At 43.4% G+C, this 20,961-nt stretch overlaps 1 protein-coding gene across 1 annotated transcript; it reads left to right on the top strand.

The window, feature by feature from the left end:
* The first annotated feature begins 199 nt into the window (after positions 1 to 199).
* On the top strand, positions 200 to 14,308 carry THAP9 (THAP domain containing 9). The gene is made up of 5 exons (XM_058666712.1): positions 200 to 289; positions 3,467 to 3,662; positions 5,238 to 5,541; positions 7,390 to 7,540; positions 12,326 to 14,308. Exons 1-5 carry the CDS (start codon positions 210 to 212, stop codon positions 14,148 to 14,150), a joined length of 2,556 nt encoding a protein of 851 aa, XP_058522695.1. The 5' UTR covers positions 200 to 209; the 3' UTR covers positions 14,151 to 14,308.
* The last annotated feature ends 6,653 nt before the right edge of the window (positions 14,309 to 20,961 follow it).

The following is a 20,961-nucleotide window of genomic DNA, read 5'->3' as shown; positions in this document are numbered from 1 at the left end:
CGGGAGAGGCGGCCAAGTGAACGTCCCACCTACCGCACCGACGAGCTTTTTCATTGGCTGTTGCGACGCGACGTGACTCATGATTGGCTCCGGTGCCCAGCGGGGGTGCTGATTGACAGGCCTCCTAGGTCCGCCTTTCTGTATGAGTAAGAGTCCGAGCCCCGGAAGCGGGGAACCCCGGAGGCGGACCCCCCTTCCCAAACAAGAAGATGACCCGAAGCTGCTGTGCCGTGGGCTGTAGCACCCGGGACACCGTGCTGAACCGGAGGCGCGGCCTCTCCTTCCACAAGTGCGTGTGAGCGTAGTCCCGGAGCGGACACTGCGGCCCTCAGGGCCTGGCGCGGGCTGCGGGCCGGGGCGGGGCCGAGCCGTGCGTGGCGCCGTCCACGGGGCGGGGCGAGCGGAGCGAGGGAACCCTGAAATTGGGGCTCCTCTCGCACCTGCTCTGTGCTTACCTCATTCCTTCTGCTTGCATAATGACTGTCAACGACGGTACTGGGAGGGAGGCCTCCTGTCTTCAGCTTCCCTTAGTGTTTGCAGGCCCTCGGGTGATGGGGCACCGGGACAACCGGAGTACTCAGTTCTGGCCTGTCCCGTCTGGCGTTCGAACCTGTCTCTATTTCGGCCTGGATCTGAGCCACAAAGTTTCCACTGGGGCCGAAAAGGGGGAAAGAGGTGGGAGGCGCCCAGAATTTCTAACGTGCGCGAACGTCTATGGTGCAGACTGCGATGGAGACACGCTGGGGCCTGCAGGCATTTGCTTTAACTGCGGTAGGCTGTTTGGGCGATGTAGGGAGTTCAAAGACTTAGAAAATACTTGCTGGGGCAAGAGATGGGGCCAGGCGGGGTGGGGGCGGTTAACGGGGGGGGGGGGGGGAGAAAGGTAAGGCGTTGCCAAGCGCAGGTGCAATGTAGAGGCAAAAACTGTGAGTCCAGATGAAGGAGTTCCAAGTGTGTAGCTATGTATTTTCTGGAAGCTGGGGCCTGTTCTTCCCCGGCCAGGTTCTCCTGTCAGTTAATTACCCTGCTGTTCAGCTGCTCTATCTACTTTCACTAAAAGCCCTTCTGAAATAGGGACAGGCCAGCCTGAGCCTATGTACCCTCTTCACTGCCCTACTATCCCCCTTCCTTTAACCAGGCTCTTCATAAAGTCCCACTGGCTTTACTACCTGCTGTAGCCAGATAACCACCACCACCATTACCAATGACCTGTCTAGTAACCTCTTTGTCGTTCTCTTTGGTCCTAATTATTCCTTGAAATGCCCCCACACCCTTCCTTGCATTTTACTTTGCTTTGAGGCTTTTAAGTGAGGACTTTAATCGTGTGACCCCTCCCTGTCTGAATTACATTTCCATTCTCTCAGTGTACTTCTGCTTTGTACAGAGCTCTTACATATGCTGATTCACTCCCTAAAACCTTGCAATGGTGGGTGGAGCCTGGAATTTCTTCAGGGCTCCCAAGTGGGTGGTAGGGCTCCAAGCATCCAGGACTTCTACTTTTCCCAGGCCATTGGAGAAGCCCAGACAGCAGTCTGCGCCTATGGGGGCTTTACCTCCTAGGACGATGTCAGCCCCTGCCTTGGCTTTTTGTTAAAGGAGTTGTCTCCATCTAAAAAGTCAGCCAGGTCCCAGCACATTGGCCTAGAGCTAAATCCTTGCCTTGCACGCTGGGATTCCATATGGAAGCTGGTTGGTATCTCAGCTGTGACACTTCCCCATCCAGCTTCCTGCCTGTGGTTTGGGAAAGCAGTCAAGGATGGCCCAAAGCCTTGGGACCCTATGCCTATGTGGGAGACTTGGAAGAAGCTCCTGGCTCCTGGCTTCAGATCGGTTCAGCTTCTGCCACTGCGGCTGCATCAGGAGTGAACCAGCAGATGGAAGGTCTTTCTCTGTGTCTCCTTCTCTCTGTAAAATCTGACTTTCCAATAAAAGTAAATAATAGATTTTGAAAAAAAGCTTTTTTATTATTGGAAAAGCAGATTTTACAGAGAGAAGGAAAGAGAGGAAGATCTTCCATCCACTAGTTCACAACCCTATGGGCCACAATGGCCAAAGTTGAGCTGATCTGAAGCCAGGAGTCTATTCTGGGTCTCCCATGCAGGTGCAGGGTCCCAAGGCTTTGAGTCATCCTTGACTGCTTTCCCAGGCTACAATTGGGTTGCCGGATGGGGAAGTGGAGCAGCTGGGACACAAACCTGTGCCCCTATGGGATCCCAAGCACATGCAAGGCGAAGACTTTCACCATTAGGCTGCCTACTCCAGGCCCCATTTTTTGTTTGTTTTTTTTATAACAATTATTATTTTTTACATGAAAAGTTAGGTTAGACAGAGACAAAGAGAAACAGAGAGTTCATCCATCCCCGGTTCACTCTGTAACAGCCAGAGCTGAACTGATCCAGCCAAGAGCCTGCTCTGGTTCTCCCATGTGGGTACTGAGTCCCAAAGACTGGCATGATCCTCTGCTGCTTGTCCAGTCCCTAAGCCAGGTATTGGGTTGGAAGTGCAACAGCTGAAATGCAAACTGGCAGCACAGGCAGAGGATTAGCCTGCTAAGCCACTGTGCTGTCCCTGCCTCCTTTTTTTTTTTTTTTTTTGCAGAAAATGCATGCAAGCTGCCTAGAAATCTGTCTCTAAATCAAAGAAAATGGAACAAAACAAGTACTAATGTGCTCTTCATGTGTGTTCCATAATAAATGCCTTATAAATTTGACTGACCTTATAAAATAGAGAAATGTGAGGCAGTTTCATATTCAAACCTAGGAAAAAGTAGGGCCTTTTACCCAAACATGAGAAAACTAAGTGTAGTAACGTTTTCTGTTGCATGGCAACACTGTGAGCTCGCACATGGGTGAGGCAGGTGTTGTGGGTTACCTCCTAAGATGACGGTCATCCCAAAACTTGACTCAGGTTGAAGGACTGGCCTTCAGAAAAGAGGAAACTCACAGGGCCTTGGGCCTCAGCCAGTAGGCTTCTCCACGCCACTGCTTGTAGCATGGTGGGTAACTCTGCCCAGGAGCAGCCCATGCAGTAGAGAGAGCGCGAAGAAATCTGCTCTCCCATGGTCACTGCACCTGGTCCTGCGCAAGCGAAGTAGAATTAGACTCTACCTCTTGAAAGGAGAAATCACCAAAGAATTTCCAGATAAAAACTCGCTATAGGAAAGAAGAAGATGCTTGTGTTCATGAACTATTTACATTTGAACAGATTCTGTTGGGTGTAGGCAGTGAGGATAGAATAAGGCAGGATCTACGGTAGCTGAATTGCCCTCTTACAGATGAAAACATTAAATCACTGCGATGTTGAACATGCAGCTTTAAAACTCAGGGAGCCTCGACAAATGGAATCAAGTAAAGGAAACTCAGTTGGGGTTAATGTACAGCAGGCAGATAGGTTTGTCTAATGAATATTACGGTAGTCTGACTCTTAATATTTTCGTGTTGATAGAAGTTTCACCCTATTGCTCCAGTTTTCCCACAGATACCCTCATGCGCTCAAAATGGATCAGCGCTGTTAACCGCGTGGACCCCGAGAGCAGCAAGATTTGGCTCCCAGGGCCAACTGCTATGTTGTGCTCCAGACATTTTCAAAAAAGTGACTTTGAAATACATGGCGTCCGCAGAAAGCTGAGGAAAGACGTCGTGCCCTCTGTTTATCTGCACAAGGTACTCCCCCTCGGTGTCAGCAGAGCTGAGGTTCCCCCAGCATTGCACAGCCAGGATGGCCCACATCACAGCTGGGATCGAAGTACAGAAATGCAGATCGTTGATGTGCATACAGAACGGTTACTGACGGATCACAAACACAAAGATAGAAATCGTTTAAGAACTCAGGCTTTTGTTAAGGATGAGACAGCTTTCATAATATTTTTTTGAAATAATCTACTTTTGTTAGCTCCTTCCAGTCATGTTACGTACTTTTACCAAAAATATGTCTAATATTAGCATTGTGATCAGAGGATATAAATGAAAAATGTGAGATTTATTATGAGTGAATCATCAGTTTAGGTTTCTTTTGTTGTTATTGTGTTGTGTTCAAGATTTCATTTTATTTGAAAGGCAGAGTTGGGGCTGGCACTGTGGTATATATTATGTTGGTCTTCTGCTTGGAACACCAGTATCCCATATGGTACCAGTTCAAGTACTGACTGCCTCACTTCTGATCCAACTCCCTGCTAATATGCCTGGGAAAGTAGTGGAGGATGGCCAAGGTCCTTGGGGCCCTGCAGGGAAACTCCTGGCTCCTGGATTCAGGCCAAGCCAGCTCCAGCCATTGAAGCCTTCTTTGGAGTGAACCAGTGAATCGAAGCTCTTTGGTGCCTTTCAAACAAACATGAATAAACCCTTTTTAAAACGTTTAAAATAAAAGAAAAAGAAAAGCAGAATTACAGAGAGAAAGTTCTTCTATCCACTGGTTTATTCTCCAAATGGCTTCAATGACTAGCGCTGGCCCAGGCCAAAGCCAGGAGCTTCTTCCAGATCTCCTACATAGGTGCAAGGACCCAAGTGCTTGAGTCATCCTAAACTGCTTTCCAAGGTCATAAACAGGGAGCTAGAATGGAAGTGGGAACTGCTGGGTCTCAAAATGGTGCCCATATGGAATGCCAGTGCCACAGTTGGTGGTTTAACCCACTATGCCACAGAACCACACCCTTTGATTTATTTTATCTTTTTACCCCTTAACCACAACTCGCATACATGGCTTTTACTTTTTCCATCTTCTTCAGTACTCACTGACTTATTTGCACTCTGACACTAGGCGGCTTCTGGGTATAGTCGTCTTTGCTGTTGTTATATCCTACTGCCATGCTCAGAAGTATATCGTTGGTGTCAGACTTACTCATAGGAACCAGGAACTTACTATTTTTTTTAATATTTATTTATTTTTATTGGCAAGTCAGATAAACAGAGAGGAGGAGACACAGAGAGGAGTGTCTTTCCTCCACTGATTCACTTCCCCAGGTGATTGCAATAATCAGAACTGTGCGGATATGAAGCCAGGAGCCCTGAGACTGCTCTGAGTCTTACACATGGGTGCAGGGTCCCAAGGCTTTGGGCCGTCCTCCACTGCTTTTCTAGGCCACAAGCTCGTTCGCATTTTTCTATAGATTACCGATTTAAAAAATTCCATTTGATACCTAACTCCCCAGCAGCCAGAAGAGTGCTTTGTAATCAGTGGTGCTTTTATAGATAATCTATGTAATGGTTTCTAAAATAACTCATTTCCTATTTCTGTAATAGCCTACTCCAGGTATATACCTTAGAGGTAGAGCAAGACGGAAAATCCTGAGAAAGCCCCTTCTGGGTGAGTCTCAAGAGGTTGCTATTGAGGACCATAATTATAGTTTAAAGACACATGTGGCAGTAGATGCAGAGATGCTGGATGAAGTGCAGCAAATGCTACAGGAGTCCCGAGCAGGACCTGTCTCTTGGACAAACCGCAGGCTGGTCAAGAAGAGAAGGGATTTGCGGTTGATCGATGCACTTGTACAAGAGAAACTACTCTCTGAGGAAACAGAGTTTCTGCTACGAACACAATTTTCAGGTATTGCTCCTAGTAATCTGTCATATTTGCAAAATAGCTGTGTAGTTTTTTTTTTTTTTTAATATCCTTACATGTATACTTTGCTCTTAATCTGTGAAGTAAAAAGTCTCAATAGCAGAAGTGAGAAAAATGAAAATTAACCAAGATGCTTTTTGCATTTCAGTCTTCCAGCTACAAAATTTACATGTTTATTCCAGGAAAAGTAAAGAAGTAGCTGAAGGTTAAAACATCACATAGCCCTGACCACACAGAAATGACAACCTGTAATTTATACAGCATTACATTCTGAGCTTTTCCTTTTTTATAATAGACTTCATACATGCTATTGCATCATTTTTTTTTAAACAATCACATTTTTTGCATTTATAAATTAATGAACAGATAAGTAAGTGAAAAATAGTCAAACAGTGGTTTGGATGTATGAATATTCCCATTTTTCAGATGGAGGCCCCATTTTTTTTTTTTTAAAGATTTTTATTTATTTTATTACAGCCAGATATACACAGAGGAGGAGAGACAGAGAGGAAGATCTTCCATCCTTTGATTCACTCCCCAAGTGAGTGCAATGGCCGGTGCTGTGCCAATACAAAGCCAGGAGCCTGGAGCCTCTTCCAGGTCTCCCACATGGGTGCAGGGTCCCAAGACTTTGGGCTGTCCTCAACTGCTTCCCAGCCACAAGCAGGGAGCTGGATGGGAAGTGGGGCTTCCAGGATTAGAATCAGCACCCATATGGGATCCTGGCACATGTAAGGCAAGGACCTTAGCCATTAGGCTACCGTGCAAGGCCTGCAAAGTCATTTTAGAGTGGAGTTGAACCATAGAATTTACAGAATCCCTATTTTTTCTTGAATAATTCTATAGCATAGGTATGTGGATAATTTCAAAAAAAGATCGCTTAGTCCTTTTTGTGAGCCAACATGTTAAAGAAGAGCAAAAGAGTTTCCAACTTACTGTTTTATGGAAATAACTGAAAAATTCTGAGACAGGAAAAAAAAATCCTGTTTCAAGAAATGTCTCCAATTAACCTTGAGGCTGCTTCAGCAAAATCATATTTTAAATTGATCATTATAAAATCATATCATGTATATATGTTATTAATCTAAATTAATTCAATTTTTCTATTATGAAGTCTCTGGGTATCTCAATTTGTCATGTGTTAAATAAAAATTTAACATTGCATTTAAAAAAAGAAAAGAAAAAGAAAAAAAGAAATGTCTCCAGAGGAGAGGAAGAGATTAAAAAGGAACAGGGGGCTCTACCACAAGCAGAGTGCAAAATAAGGCAAATTTATAGCCCAAAGGCAATTTCAACCAGCTGTGATATTTATACCCTTGTTCTAAAAACTTCTAGTCTGGGTGCCAATGAATAATAAAGCCTTCAAGTTGAAATTTTTCACATTTTGACAGCTAAATAATCAACAGTTGGTTAGGACAGTTAAGGGACCCAATACAATTAAAATATGACTAAGTTTGCCGCATTTTGAATGAACAGCGTATTTTACATGCCGACATGATGATCCGTTTTTCACCACACGCACAAAAAATGTCTGTTGAGGCTGTAGTAGGTGAAGCAAGTATGTGTAACACCAGCTTCCCCTGTGGACACTGGTTCATGTCCTGGTTGCTCCACTTCTATTCTGCCTTCCTGCTAATGTACCTGGGAGAGTAGCAGAGGATGGTTGAAGTTCTTAGGCCCCTGCACACACTTGGGAGACCTAAAGGAAGCTTTCAGCTTCAGCCCAACCCAACCCTGGTCAGTCCTTGCAACCATTTAGAGAAGGAAACCAGTGGATAGAAGATAACTCTTTGTGTATCACTCTCTCTAACTAAATGAATGTCACTTTCACAGATTTCCATTGGGAGCTGCATGACTGGAACAACCCAGCTAATTACTCCAAAGAAATGAAACAGTTTGCTGGTACACTCTACCTGTGCAGTACAACAGTCTATGAGTATGTGAGAAAGCTCCTGAAGCTGCCTCATGCTTCTGTCCTCAGGACGTGAGTAACTGCTGAGACGGGAAAGAAAACTGAGGGTATTACGAGGGTTTTGCACATGATAGCTGCTAGTATTCAAATTCCAATGCATGGATTTTGAAATTTTAATTTTTAAGGGTCTATTTTTTTTTTAAGATTTATTTATTCTTTGTGTTTATTGCAAAGTCAGATATACAGAGGAGGAGAGACAGAGAGGAAGATCTTCCATCTGATGCTGCACTCCCCAAGCAGCCACAACAGCTGAAGCTGAGCCAATCCGAAGCCAGGAGCCAGGAACTTCTTCCAGGTCTCCCACGCGGGTGCAGGGTCCCAAGGCTTTGGGCCATCCTGGACTGCTTTCCCAGGCCACAAGCAGGGAGCTGGATGGGAAGCAGGGCTGCAGTGATTAGAAGGCGAGGACTTTAGCTGCTAGGCTGTCATGCCAGGCCCCCCTGAATTTTTTGCCTCCAAATTAAGTTTTCATTTACCCACAAATAATCTTTTCATTTCCCACATTCTTTTTAAAAGTGTCCTCATACTCCTGTTTTGTAGCCCATTTAAGATCTTCCAGGTAGCATATTATTTGCATATTATTACAGCAGTAAAATTTCCACCAACAAAGTGAAGATGCATAGATAAGACAAGAGTTTTGTAACTCCTAGATGTTACACTCAAATCAACAAAATCTGAGTCCAGAAATAGTGGGGATTCTTCTTTATCTATCTATCTATCTGTATCTATCTACCTACCTACCAGAGATTTAATTTATTTGAAAAGCAGAGTTAGAGTGGGAAGGGCACAGAGCACTTCCATCCACTGGGCACAACAAGTGAAGGTGAGCCAGTCTGAAACCCGGAGCCAGGAACTTGTTGTAGTTCTCCCACATGGGTGCAGAGGCCCAAGTACTTGAGCCATCCTTTCCTGTTTTCAGAGGCCACAAGCAGGGAGCTGTATCAAAAGTGGAACAACTGGGACATGAACTAGCACCCGAATGGGATCCTGGCACTTGAAGGGGGAGGATTAACTTACCACACCACGGTGCCAGTGCTTATTCATACATTTTGATAATATCTGAATTTTACCTCAAAAACACCTGAATGGCCAAGCATATTGGTATTTGGTTGCATTTGCATTCATTTTCCCATTAAAAATATTTGCTCCTTTAATATATCTGTGTTCAAGTATTAGATCTTTAAAATCATTGTATTTGATATTTATTGATCAGGAGCAGCCAGGGAAAAAAACAATGGCTGAATTGGCTAATCCTCTCCCTTCAAGTCCCGGGATTCCATATGAGCACCAGTTCATGTCCCAATGTTCCGTTTCCTATCTAGCTCCCTGCTTGTGGTCGGGAAGAGCAGTGGAGAATGGCCCAAAGCCTTGGCACCCTGCACCCACGTGGGAACCCCAGAAGAAGCTCCTGGCTGCTGGCTTTGGATCAGTCATTACAGTTACTTAGGGAGTGAACCACAGTGTAGAAAATCTTTCTGTCTTTCCTTCTCTCTGTAAATCTGACTTTCCAATAAAAATAAATAAATCTTAGGGAAGCCAATAAAATGGAGTCGCCAGGAGAGAGATGGAGGCAAGATCATGGTGGCTGGAATGCAGGCGTATAAAGTATTTGTGGGAGGGAGTCAGATGCTGCCGGGAGATCCTGTAAGATGAGGGCAGAGACTTGACCTTTGGTAGTCACTGATGATCATGGCAAAAGCAGTTACAGTTGAGTAATGGAGAGGAACATGTGGTTCAAGTAGAGTCAAGATGGAGTAGAAGATGAAGCAGCAGGGAAAATGATTACAGATTCCATGCAAGGGTTTTTGCTATGAAGAAAAGCAGGAAAACATGTGTAGGCGGAAGAGAAGACGTGTTGATGGAGGATGTGTATTGATCTTCCAACATGGGGGAGTAGTCTAGTCTAGAAGAGAATCGGTGCTGCACACGGAAAGGAGACTTGTAGTTTGGATAACTTCCAACACTGTCGTGGAGGAAACAGAAAGGAACAGGGACATTTCATTCACTGAAACAGGAGAAAGAGCAGGTACCCAGATGTGATGGGGTAGCAGGTTGGGTGGTAGGAAATAGATTTTTATTGGGTTGTTTCTGTTTTCTCAATGAAATAAAGTGACTATCCAAGAGTTGAGGAGAGAAGCGCTAGAAATTTGAGAAGAAAGGAAAAATATGTGCCTAGTTGGCTTAGTGACCAGAAAAGTGAGTAACCAGGGAAATGTAGCAGCAGAATTGTGGTCATCATCCTTGCTTTTCCCTCCATAGTGATGGAGAAACCATTAGCTGTGTAGCAATTAGATGAGGGCACACCAAGCCAGACCTCAAGAACCCTGTTTTGTTTAGAGAAGTACTTCACTCACCCAGTTCTAGTACTTTGGATCTTTAAGGTAAACTGCTTTTACAGATTCCTTAGAATTATTCAGTTTTTCTTATGAAACCGCAAGATTTAGTTTGATCATAGGTAAGTGCTGGCACGGTTCCTTATTGACATTTTTGTTTCTATGTTTTTAGTCCCGATAGCTTAGTAAACTAAATTGCTCTATAGATAGACGCTGTACAAGATTCAAAAGTAAGTAAGACAGAGGCCAATACTGTGGTGTAACACGTTAAGCCTTAAGTGGCAACTTTGGTGTCACTTTGATTATGGGTTCAAGTCCCACTTGCTCCACTTCCAATCCAACTTCCTGCTAATGTACCTGAGAAAACAGTAGATGATATTTCAGGCACTTGGGCCCTGCCATCACACCAGGTTAGAGTTCTTGGCTCCCAACTTAGGTCTGGCACAGCCCTGATGTTGAAGCCATTTGCTGCTTCATGTCCCAAATTCCCACTACAGCCAGGGCTTAGCCAGTCTAAAGCCAGTAGCCCAGAACTCTATCTGCATCTCTTACTTAGGTGGTGGGGACCAAACTACCTAAGCCATCACCTGCTACTTCCCAGGGTTCATTGCTAACAGGAAGTTGGATGAGCAGTGGAGTACCTGGGAGTCCAACACAGGCATCTGAAGCAGAGGTTTAATCACTTGTCCCTTTTTTCTGTTCGTTTTCCAACCTCATTTAGAGTAAAACATCTATATAAAGAAATCAAATAGTTACATTTTCTTACTATATAAACAGATCATATGCATTTTTGGCATTCATTTGAGAATCCTAACACAACAAAATAAGACTTAAACATTTATAATTTGATACCATATTTATGAAGGGTTTTCCACCGTAACACCCTAGTTTTCTCATCATCTTTCTGTTCTTACCCTTTCCTAGAATACAAGTATCACGTAACAACACTGGCGCAATGGTTAAGCTGCCACCAACAATGCCAACATCCCGTAGCAGTGCTGATTTAAGTCCTGGCTACTCCACTTGTCATCTACTTCCTTGCTAATGGCTCTGAGGAAGCAGTAGACGTGTTGGGTCCCTATTCCTCACAAGGGAGACTTGGCTGGAATTCTGGGCTTGTGTCTTCAACCTGGCCCAACCCCAATCATTGCAGCTGTTTGAGGAATGAACTAGTGATTGGAAGATGTATGCCTGTCTCTCTCTGTGGAATTGCCTTTCAAATAAATAAGTAGATCTTTTGAAGTAAATTACTTAAATAAAATACAAATTACCCATAAATAATTTCATCTCGTAAATGGATTATAGACAATTTATTGTCAAAGGATAGGATTTTACATTCTGCTAGTGGTTCTCTCAAAGCCATTTGTACATAATGAAATCACGTCAGTGTTCTCATTGCCGCATAAAGTAATGATATGCAGGTTATATAATTTCATATGTATGAAAGTTCATGAAATGTCATAAGAGTATAGTTTCTTATCAAAGTGTTAGATTTCAGGTAAAATATTTGGAAAGCCCTATCCTGAAATTCTCAAGGAAATATGTTAAAATCTCAATTAAAAAGAGCCCAGTTATCAAAAAAAAAAAAAATCTTAGTTGCCTGGAATATAAACCCAAATTCATAAACTTTAGAGTTGAGTTACAAAAGCATACTTCTGTCAGAAGTGAGCACCTCAGTTTGTATGTTGGCATCCATTTTAATCTAATTTTAGAAGATTACCATAATCATGTCTTTGCTGGAATTCACACATTAGAAAGAGAGCATCTGAGGGGTTCTGAAGATAGACACAAACAGTAAGAGGAGAGAATAATTTGCAAAATGTTAGAGAAGATCAGGGATGTGCTTGATTTGGCAGCACATATACTTAAAAAAAAAAATCAAGGATACAAAAATGCTCCAGGGATGGGGTGTAGGCAGCCCTCAGTGGTCCCTATGGGCACAGTCCTCTTACTATACAAAGTGATGAAAACATTGTCCTGCTGGGCATTAAGAGCTGGGTTTTGCATTTATTCCTGCCTGGCTGCACAGTTGGGCCACCTCACCTAACATCTCCTTCCGTCCCAGTTTCCTGATCTGTAAAATGAGCCAGAGGAACTAGATGTTCTCAGTGGTTCTTCCCATCTGTCTTTTCAGGGAATTTGTAGGTGAGACTAGCTGATGGGCTACATGATAAACAGATCAACTGGAAGAAACTGGGGAATGTGTGCACTTTCCAGAGAATGAATGAGAAACTGTGAATTATGCTACAATGTTTGCTTCCTAAAATGCCATTTTGCATGGCTAAGTTGCTCTATTTTCTTGGCTAATGTGTTCTAACTGTATGACTATCTACTTGTAAATTTTGGCTACTTGGCTGGATTCCTGTAGGAATTTGAGTCTCTTTAGACTTCTGAAAGCATTTTCCCTTGTATCTTTCTAGTTCTTCATTCATTTTCTCTGATTTTCATTTTGTATATTTTCCAGATGGTTTTCCAACTGGAAACTTGGTCCAGGTTTCCACAGCAACATCTTTTCTTTCCTTCAACGAAGAGTCGAGAATGGAGAGCAGCTGTATAAATACTGTTCACTGATCATAAAAGTGACCCCTCTCAAGCAGCAGCTCCAGTGGGATCCCAGTAGCCACAGTATGCAAGGTTTTGTGGATTTTGGTCTTGGGAAACTGGATGCTGATGACATGCCACTTGCCTCAGAAACGATTTTGCTCATGGCAGTGGGGTTTTTTGGTCATTGGAGAATCCCTCTTGGCTATTTTTTTGTCAACAAAGCATCTGGCTACTTGCAAGCTCAGCTGGTTCGTCTGACTATTGGCAAATTGAGCGACACAGGGATCACAGTTCTGGCCGTGACATCCGATGCCACAGCTCACGGCATTCAAGTGGCGAAAGCCTTGGGGATACGTATCGACAGCAACAACATGAAGTGTACGTTTCAGCATCCCTCGTTTGCCAGCGAGGAGGTTGCATACTTCTTTGATTCTTGCCACTTGCTTCAACTAATAAAAAACACATTTCAGAGTTTGCAAACCATTCGGTTTAAAAACGGCACAGCACGATGGCAGCACCTTGTCGAGTTAGCGACACTAGAGGACCAGGAGTTAACAAGTATGGAAAGACTCCCAAGGAAACTTGCAAGATTGAAGCAGCACATACTCAAACCAAATTATACTGCCCAAATCTTCAGTGAGAATGTTGCCTGTGCATTAGAATATCTGTTGGCCCTAGGCCTGCCTGCTTTTCAGAACTGCGCTGGGACTGTCCGGTTTCTACGTATAATTTACAATCTGTTTAACATTTTTAACAGCAGGAACTTTTATGGGAAAGGACTTAAAGGACCCCTGTCTTCCAAAACTTATAGTAAAATAAATGATGCATTAACAGAAGCCAAGACTATTTTTACTACGTTATATGACACTAGTCAAAATCAGATCATCAAAGGGAAGCAAAAACTAGGATTCCTGGGATTTTTGCTTAACGCTGAGAGCCTACGATGGCTGTACCAAAGTTATATTTTCCCAAGACTCCTGCCTTTTCCATACGTTATGACTTACAAATTCAGTCAGGATCATGTGGAACTGTTTTTAAAGATGCTTAGGCAGTTAGCCAACAGTGCTAATCTCACCTGTGTGACATTCCAGAAGGCTTACCATAACCTAGAGAGCCGACGCAGATTTCCAAATGAAGTGTTCCTAAATGAAGTAAGCATCTTCGACATTTCCATCACACGAAGGAAAGACTTGACCCTGGGGACGGTGCGAAGTCAGTGTGGAGTCAGGGAGGTGACGACAGTCTTCCACAGAGAGAGAGTTTACCAGGACTGGTCCCGCTGCTCGCTAAGCGCAGCGTTACTGGACCTCTCCGCTCATAAACCAGATCACAATTTGTGCGCCGCCTATGTTGCCAATAAACTATCCACTCTTTTAACTTGTGAGGATTGCGTCAGTGCCTTGTATGCCTCAGACCTCAAGGCTCCTGAAATTGGGTCCCTGTTATGTGTTAAAAGGAGGTACGGTTCCTATTTTCCTTCAGAAAGCCTGTGTCGGGTCATAAATATCTGTGAGCAAGTTGTAAGAACCCATTCAAACACGGCAGTTTTGCACCTAGGGCCTACACAAAGAGAGTTTTACCTTCAACAGAAAATACTGTGCGAGCTTTTGGAGCATCTGTCGCTCTTTGCAGATTTAGACAAGCATCTCTTCGATGGAGACGTGTGTGCCATTAACCACTTTGTGAAATTGCTGAAGGATATAATAATCTGTTTTTTAAGTATCAGAGATAAAGATGGGGCTTGAGGCCCTTTGCAACATCATTCAAACAGAACTAAAATGAGAACCATATCAAGGAAACACTGAGCCCTACAGATTACACATCGGCATGTTTGGCTAGAAACCGTTAATTCAGGCTGAGTAGCAGTGGATATCCATTGACATGAGAGACCAGAATATCTTGGCATTTTAATGCTTGGTAAAAGTTCATGTCACCTGCACAATGGACAAGTTTGCAAATCTGACTGAAAATTTGGTAACATATCATACAATCTGTTCATACTTTCATATGGTCTGAGGAATTTGTGAATTTCCCAAGACACAGAAAACTGGAGGTACAGACCCAACCAGTGAGCTCTATCTTTGATGATCTGCTATAAACCGGAACAGACTACGTTTCCTAAAAGACCTTTGGTTTATGACTTTAGGAATGTTAATAGCAGAGTTGTGAAACCTTATGATCTCTATCTGAAAATTGAAGTTGTGGTTTGCAAATTAGGCTAAAGCCAAATACCACCTTTCTCCCAGGGTGTCCTAAGAAGGAAATCCTACTCTGTTAGGCAGAAGGTTAGTACCAGCCATGGATTGCTCTTGGGCTGCAACCAAACTGGAGAGGACCTAGGTGACATGGTTTTCACTGCCTGCATTCCTGGACTTGGAAGTAAGTACTATGTGTGAAAAAAAAAAAAGGTGAATACTTACTTGACTCCTTCTGGAAGAGTCTGCTGCTCATCAGTAAGCACAAAGAAGCCATGATTTTGACTCTGACCTCTGTGTATTTGCAGGAGGCTAAAATAACGACATACACACATACACATTCAGTGTTAATAACGGGATATGGTGGCGCATGACAAGCAAGCTGTCAAAAGATGGTCAAGCCCTACAAGAGTCAGGAAAAAGTATACAGCAGGTGTTTTGGAAATGCAAACGTTTAATCTGAAGACAGATTAAGCAAAAAAAAAAAAAAAAATTTAAGCATAATTTCCTCCGCTGTCTCAGATTTGGAAAGTTGGTCAGAAAACATATACCTATATTTCCCCAAATCTGGGTACTTTAGTGACTGAAAGAAGAAACAAGCACATTATTCACTCATGTTTATAAAACCTGTTAAGTGGCGGGAGATACTTGCAGGTTAACAGTGGAGTCTGGGAAAGCCCTCGGCCCAGCGGTTAGATGACCACTTGAGAAGTCCCGCCTCCAGTTTTGATACAGTCTCCTGATACATACCTTGTGAAGGGGCAGGTGATGGCTCAAGAACTTGGACCTCTGTTGTCTACGTGGGAGCCCTGGCTGTGGGCAATAGAGTGGTGAACAAAGTATAAAGGCATCTGTGTCATTTCCCACCTTTCATATATATATATATATATATATATATATATATATATATATATATATATATATATATATATTTAGGGGGTGAATTTTAAAAGAATATTTTGGTATGTCTTAATTCTACCTCAATAGAAACGTTTGGGTGTTGAATTGTAACCAGTGTTTTAATGTTTTATACGAGATCCGTTGCTCAGAAGTCTGAGTTTTCCTATTTGTTGGCAAAGAGAATTGATTTTAAATAAACCACGATACATTTGATTAAACAGAACCTGCTAATGAACTGCCCCTTGTAACTTATTGTCGTGTCAGTACAAGCTTTTGTACCCAACCTTTATGTAAAACCAGGTCCACATCTTCGATGGCTAATGGTCTTGGCTCTTCCATTGCATAATACTGATATGTTCTGTATTTGAAGAAAAACACATTTTACGTTCCTTAAGTGCTGAGTAAATTGGGAAGGCAGACGTTGGAGACAAAAAATATTCCCGCCCCTGCCTTTTATGAGAGCCCATTGCCTTTGCCATCTGTGAAAAGGTTCTGAGTCTTCTGTCAGATTCACTGATGGTGAAATTATCATTCACATGTTGATTAGGGTAAATTGGTTCTAATTTCAATTCTGCATTTTTGTCTTTTTCTTCAGAAAAAAAAAAAAAAAAACAGTTCCTTAGAAACCAAACCAAAAAGCCTCCTTCCCAGGGGCAGGTGTTTCATCCAGGCTTTGTGCTGGTGAGGACGGCTGCGGCCCACTCAGAATGACGCAGCCTGACTCTTAGCTCCTGCAGCCTGGAGGCCCATGCTAACGTCCCAAGGACTTGGGACTCATGTGGGAGACCTGCTCTGCCTTCCTGGCTCCTGGCCTCTGGTTCCAGCCCTGGGCCAGCCTTAGCTATTGGCTCCAACTGAGGAGTGACCCAGCTGATGGGAGTTGTCACTGTTTCTAGAAAAACCAAAACCCAAACAAGGAAGGACAGTCAGGGTGGCAATGTTCAGCCAAGTGGTAGCTCTTATCAGAGTGCCCAAGTTCCATTTCTGACCCTGGATTCTGATCCTGTGGTTGTTATTTCTGGCCCTGGTTCTTGATGCCCGGACCTTGCCAACACAGATCACTGTGGGCGGCAGTGACGCTGACTCAAGCAGTTAGGTTCCTGCTGCTGCTGCCAATCTGGAAGACCTGGACTTCATTCAAGTCCCTGGCTCTGACCTGGCTCAGCCCGTCATTGCCTGTATTTGGTGAATGAACCAACATAATGGGATTTTCTATCTGCCTCTGAAAAGTTTTAAAATGTATCTTTTGGGTCCAGCACTATGGCCTAGCCACTAAAGTCCTCGCCTTGAATGTACCAGGATCCCATATGGGCACTGGTTCAAATCCCAGCAGCTCCACTTCCCATCCAGCTCCCTGCTTGTGGCCTGGGAAAGCAGTCAAGGACGGCCCAAAGCCTTGGGACCCTGCACACCCACGTGGGAGACCTAGAGGAAGTTCCTGGCTCCTGGCTTCGCATCGGCGCAGCATCAGCCGTTGTTGTCACTTGGGGAGTGAATCATTGGACAGAAGATCTTCCTCTCTGTTTCTCGTCCTCTTTGTGTATCTTTGTAATAAAAGTAAATAAATCTTTTAAGAAAAAGTATCTTTCTAGGGCTTAACGCGGTATATACAAGCTAATCCTTTGCCTGCAGCTCTAGCCTCCCATGTGGGCACCACTTAGTGTCCTAGCTCTATTTTTCATTGAGCTGCTTGTTTGTGGCTGAGAACACTGGAGAATGGCTCAAGTCCTTGGTCTCTTGAACTTATCTGGGAGACCAAGAAGAAGCTCCTGGCTCCTGGCTTTGGACTGGCTCAGCTTCAGCCATTACAGCACCTTGGGGAATGAACCAGAGGACTGATGATCTTTCTCTCTCTTAACTTGGCCTTTCCAATAAAAATGTCATTTACGAAAAACAACAGGGGTGGGGGAAGACATGGTGGTGTAGAAAGCTAATGAACCCTCCACCTGTTAACACCTGCATTCCATATGGGCAACAGTTTATGTCCTGGCTACTCCACTTCTGACCCAGCTCTACTTAAAGGCCTGTGAGAGCAGCAGAGGATGGCTCGGGTCCTTGGACTCCTGCACTCACAAAGGAGAGTGATCCAAAGCTTCTGCCTCCCAACTTTAGATTAGCTCAGCTTCAGTCCTTGTGGCCATCTGGGTTGTGAACCAGTGGATGGAAGACCTCTCTGTCTCTCTATAAAATCTGCCTTTTGAAGAAAAATCTTTTAAAAAACACACAGATGTATGTAATCCATACTGCATTACCTGGGATGCATTCCTAGACTCCAGAGAGGAGGAGACTAGGACATTTCAGAATGGGATATAGGCATCTTAACTGCTATGCCAAATGCTTATCCTCCACAAAAAGTCATTACTTTAAAGATTTTATTTATTTGGGCCCTGTGCTATGGCTCAATTTCTTGATCCTCACCTTGCAAGAGCTAACATCCCTATGGGTGCCGGTTTGAGTCCTGGCTGCTCTACTTCCCATCTAGCTCCCTGCTTATGGCTTAGGAAAGCAGTGGAGAACGGCCAAAGGCGTTGGGACCCTGCACCCATGTGGAAGACTTAGAGGAAGTTCCTAGCTCCTGCTTCGGATTGGCTCAGCTCTAGCCATTGTCATCACTTGGGAAGTGAACCAGAGGGTGAAACAAATTTTATTTAACTTCTCATATTCTGGATATATAAGTGTATTATGATACTCCGCAAATGTTTCCACTCTATTACAGAGCACATAATAATTAAGTTTTGATGCATCCATTTTTTTTTTTCATTCAGTGACCACACTTTTCAGTTTCTTGTCTGAGAAATCTTTGCTAGCTCAAGGTCTCAGAGATTTTTGTTCTAGCTATCTCTGGTAGCTTTAAGTATTCCATGGAAGTTACAAAGGCTCCCTTTGCATTCTGCTTTGCAGGATAGTATGCACTGAGGTTTCATTACTTACAGATATCCAAATCCCATTGAAGACTTTTCCCTCAACTGCCTTTTGTGCCCTTGTCCAAAAAGGAATCACATGTACAAGTATCTGTTTGTCTGCTGTGTTCCACGACTATGGGTCTAATACAAACTTCACCAATACAGTCTTTTATTTTAAGATTTTATTTTATTTTTTTTATTGCAAGGTCGGAGAGACAGAGAGGAAGATCTTCCGTCCGATGGTTCACTCCCCAAGTGAAACAACGGCTGATGCTGTGCCCATCTAAAGCCAGGAGCCAGGAACTTCCTCCAGGTCTCCCACGCAGGTGCAGGGTCCCAAGGCTTTGTGCCATCCCCGACTGCTTTTCCAGGCCACAAGCAGGGAGCTGGATGGGAAGTGGGGCCACTGGGATTACAGCCAGCACCCATATGGGATCCTGGCACATTCAAGGCGAGGACTTTAGTGGCTAGGCCATAGTGCTGGACCCACCAATACAATCTTGACCAACTTAGCTTTATGTGTCTGAAATGAAGTGTGTGCTCTCCAACTTGGTTCTCTTTTTCAAAAAGTTTCAGTTTGGGGTGAGCATACGGCACAACATGCTGAGCTGCTGCTTTTGATGACCACATCACACTGGAGTGTCTGGAATCCCAGCTCCTGTTCAGATCCAGCTTCCTGCTAATGCCTTCTGGGAGGCAGCAAATGGTGACCCAGATACAGGCGTTTCTGCTTCCCACATGTGAGACCTAGACAGAGTGCCTTACTGTGACTGCAGCCTGGCCCAGCCCTGCTGTTGTGGACCTTCTGGGGAAGAGAACCAGTGTATGGAAGATACAGCTCTGACAATCTGCCTTGCAAATAAATAAAACTTCACATTACAAAAAAGTCTTTGCTATTATCTTTTTCCATACAGACTTTATAATCAACTTGTCAGTTTCTATCAAAACTCCTGCTGGAATATTGACTGGAGTTATGTTAATCTCTAAATCAACTGCAGGAGGCTCACTTCTTGCAATCCATGAACATGGTAGCTTTCTCTAGTGTTTCTGGATTATTTTTCATAAATATTTTCTTTTAAGCATAGATCTATCTTGCATAGTGACTTTAACAAACATGTATCAATTTTATTGGCTTTCTCTTAAAATCATCTTATTGTATAAACAACACAATAACCTCAGATAGTGCTGAATGAAATATGGTATTCCCAGTCTTGGAAGAAGAAGACTGCATTTTCACCGTTTGGATGTCCTTTATAAAGTTTATTAGACAAATTGCTTTCTAACCATAGATGAGTGCTTAATTTTTCTTTGCCCTTTTTGTTTTTTAAAGATTTATTTAATTTTATTACAAAGTCAGATATACAGAGAGGAGGAGAGACAGAGAGGAAAATCTTCCGTCCGATGATTCACTCCCCAAGTGACACAATGGCCAGTGCTGTGCCGATCCAAAGCCAGGAGCCAGGAACTTCCTCCAGGTCTCCCACGCGGGTGCAGGGTCCCAAGGCTTTGGGCCGTCCTTGACTGCTTTCCCAGGCCACAAGCAGGGAGCTGGATGGGAAGTGGAGCTGCTGGGATTTGAACCAGTGCCCATATGGGATCTCGGTACATTCAAGTTGAGGACTTTAGCCACTAGGCTACAACGCCAGACCATTCTCTGTGCCTTTTACAGGACAATTTTTGACTTGTAATTCATATTAGTTCTTAAAGCATAAGATTGAACAGTTTTTCATATATCTGCAAAGTAATTTGCTGCAAGTATGTTTTTTAAAAAAGATTTATTTTCATTGGAAAGGCCAATTTATAGAGAGGAGAGACACAGAAACATCTTCCACTCGCTGGTTCACTCTCCAAATGGCTACAACAGCTGGAGCTCAGCTGATCCAAAGCCAGCAGCAAGGAGCTTCTTCTGGGTCTCCCACATGGGTGCAGAATCCCAAGGCTTTGGGTCTTCCTCCCCTACTTTCTTATGCCACAAACAGGGAACTGGAAGGGAAATGGAGCAGCTGGGACACAAAGTTGTGCCTATATGGGAATCTGGACATGTTAAAGGCTAGGATTTAGCCATGGAGCCATTTGCGCTGGGCCCGATGTATTTATATATTGCCAAATGTCATCTGGTAATACAATACATTAGTTACATTAGAGTTCTTGTGATTTTACAATAAACGTTCCTCTGAATATAGTTACTGCTTCTGAACACAATTTAAGAAGGTTTAAATGCTCCCACACAATTTACCATTAAGGAAAGTTTTAATCAAAAAATCTATAGTTTTCCTCATAAAATCAATTGGATCAAAGAAGGCTCACATTTGCTCTATAGGTGATAAAATGTGTATGGAGATCTAACACATACATTCTCACACACAAGCCTTAAGTGATATGCTTAACAGAAAACAACTCCAATAAGTAAATAAGTTAACTAACTGGGTTCCCTACAGAATTGTTGCTGTAGGGCTGCAGGATCTGGTTTGAAGCTTTAGTTATGTAACAAGTATTCATTTTCTTAACTATTTGTGTTGCATGGTAATAAAAACAGAAAACTTAAAAAATTATTTAGT

This window comes from Ochotona princeps, chromosome 7 (assembly GCF_030435755.1).
Source record: "Ochotona princeps isolate mOchPri1 chromosome 7, mOchPri1.hap1, whole genome shotgun sequence".
NCBI classification, from domain to species: Eukaryota; Metazoa; Chordata; class Mammalia; order Lagomorpha; family Ochotonidae; genus Ochotona; species Ochotona princeps.
The sequence above is the reverse complement of the archived record's forward strand: the minus strand, read 5'-3'. Positions and strand labels throughout refer to the sequence as shown.

Coding starts and splice junctions, on each gene's coding strand:
- THAP9 (XM_058666712.1), top strand. CDS start 210: ATGACCCGAAGCTGCTGTGCCGTGGGCTGTAGCACCCGGGACACCGTG. Junction 290..3,466: donor CGCGGCCTCTCCTTCCACAA/GTGCGTGTGAGC, acceptor CTATTGCTCCAG/TTTTCCCACAGATACCCTCA. Junction 3,663..5,237: donor CCTCTGTTTATCTGCACAAG/GTACTCCCCCTC, acceptor TTTCTGTAATAG/CCTACTCCAGGTATATACCT.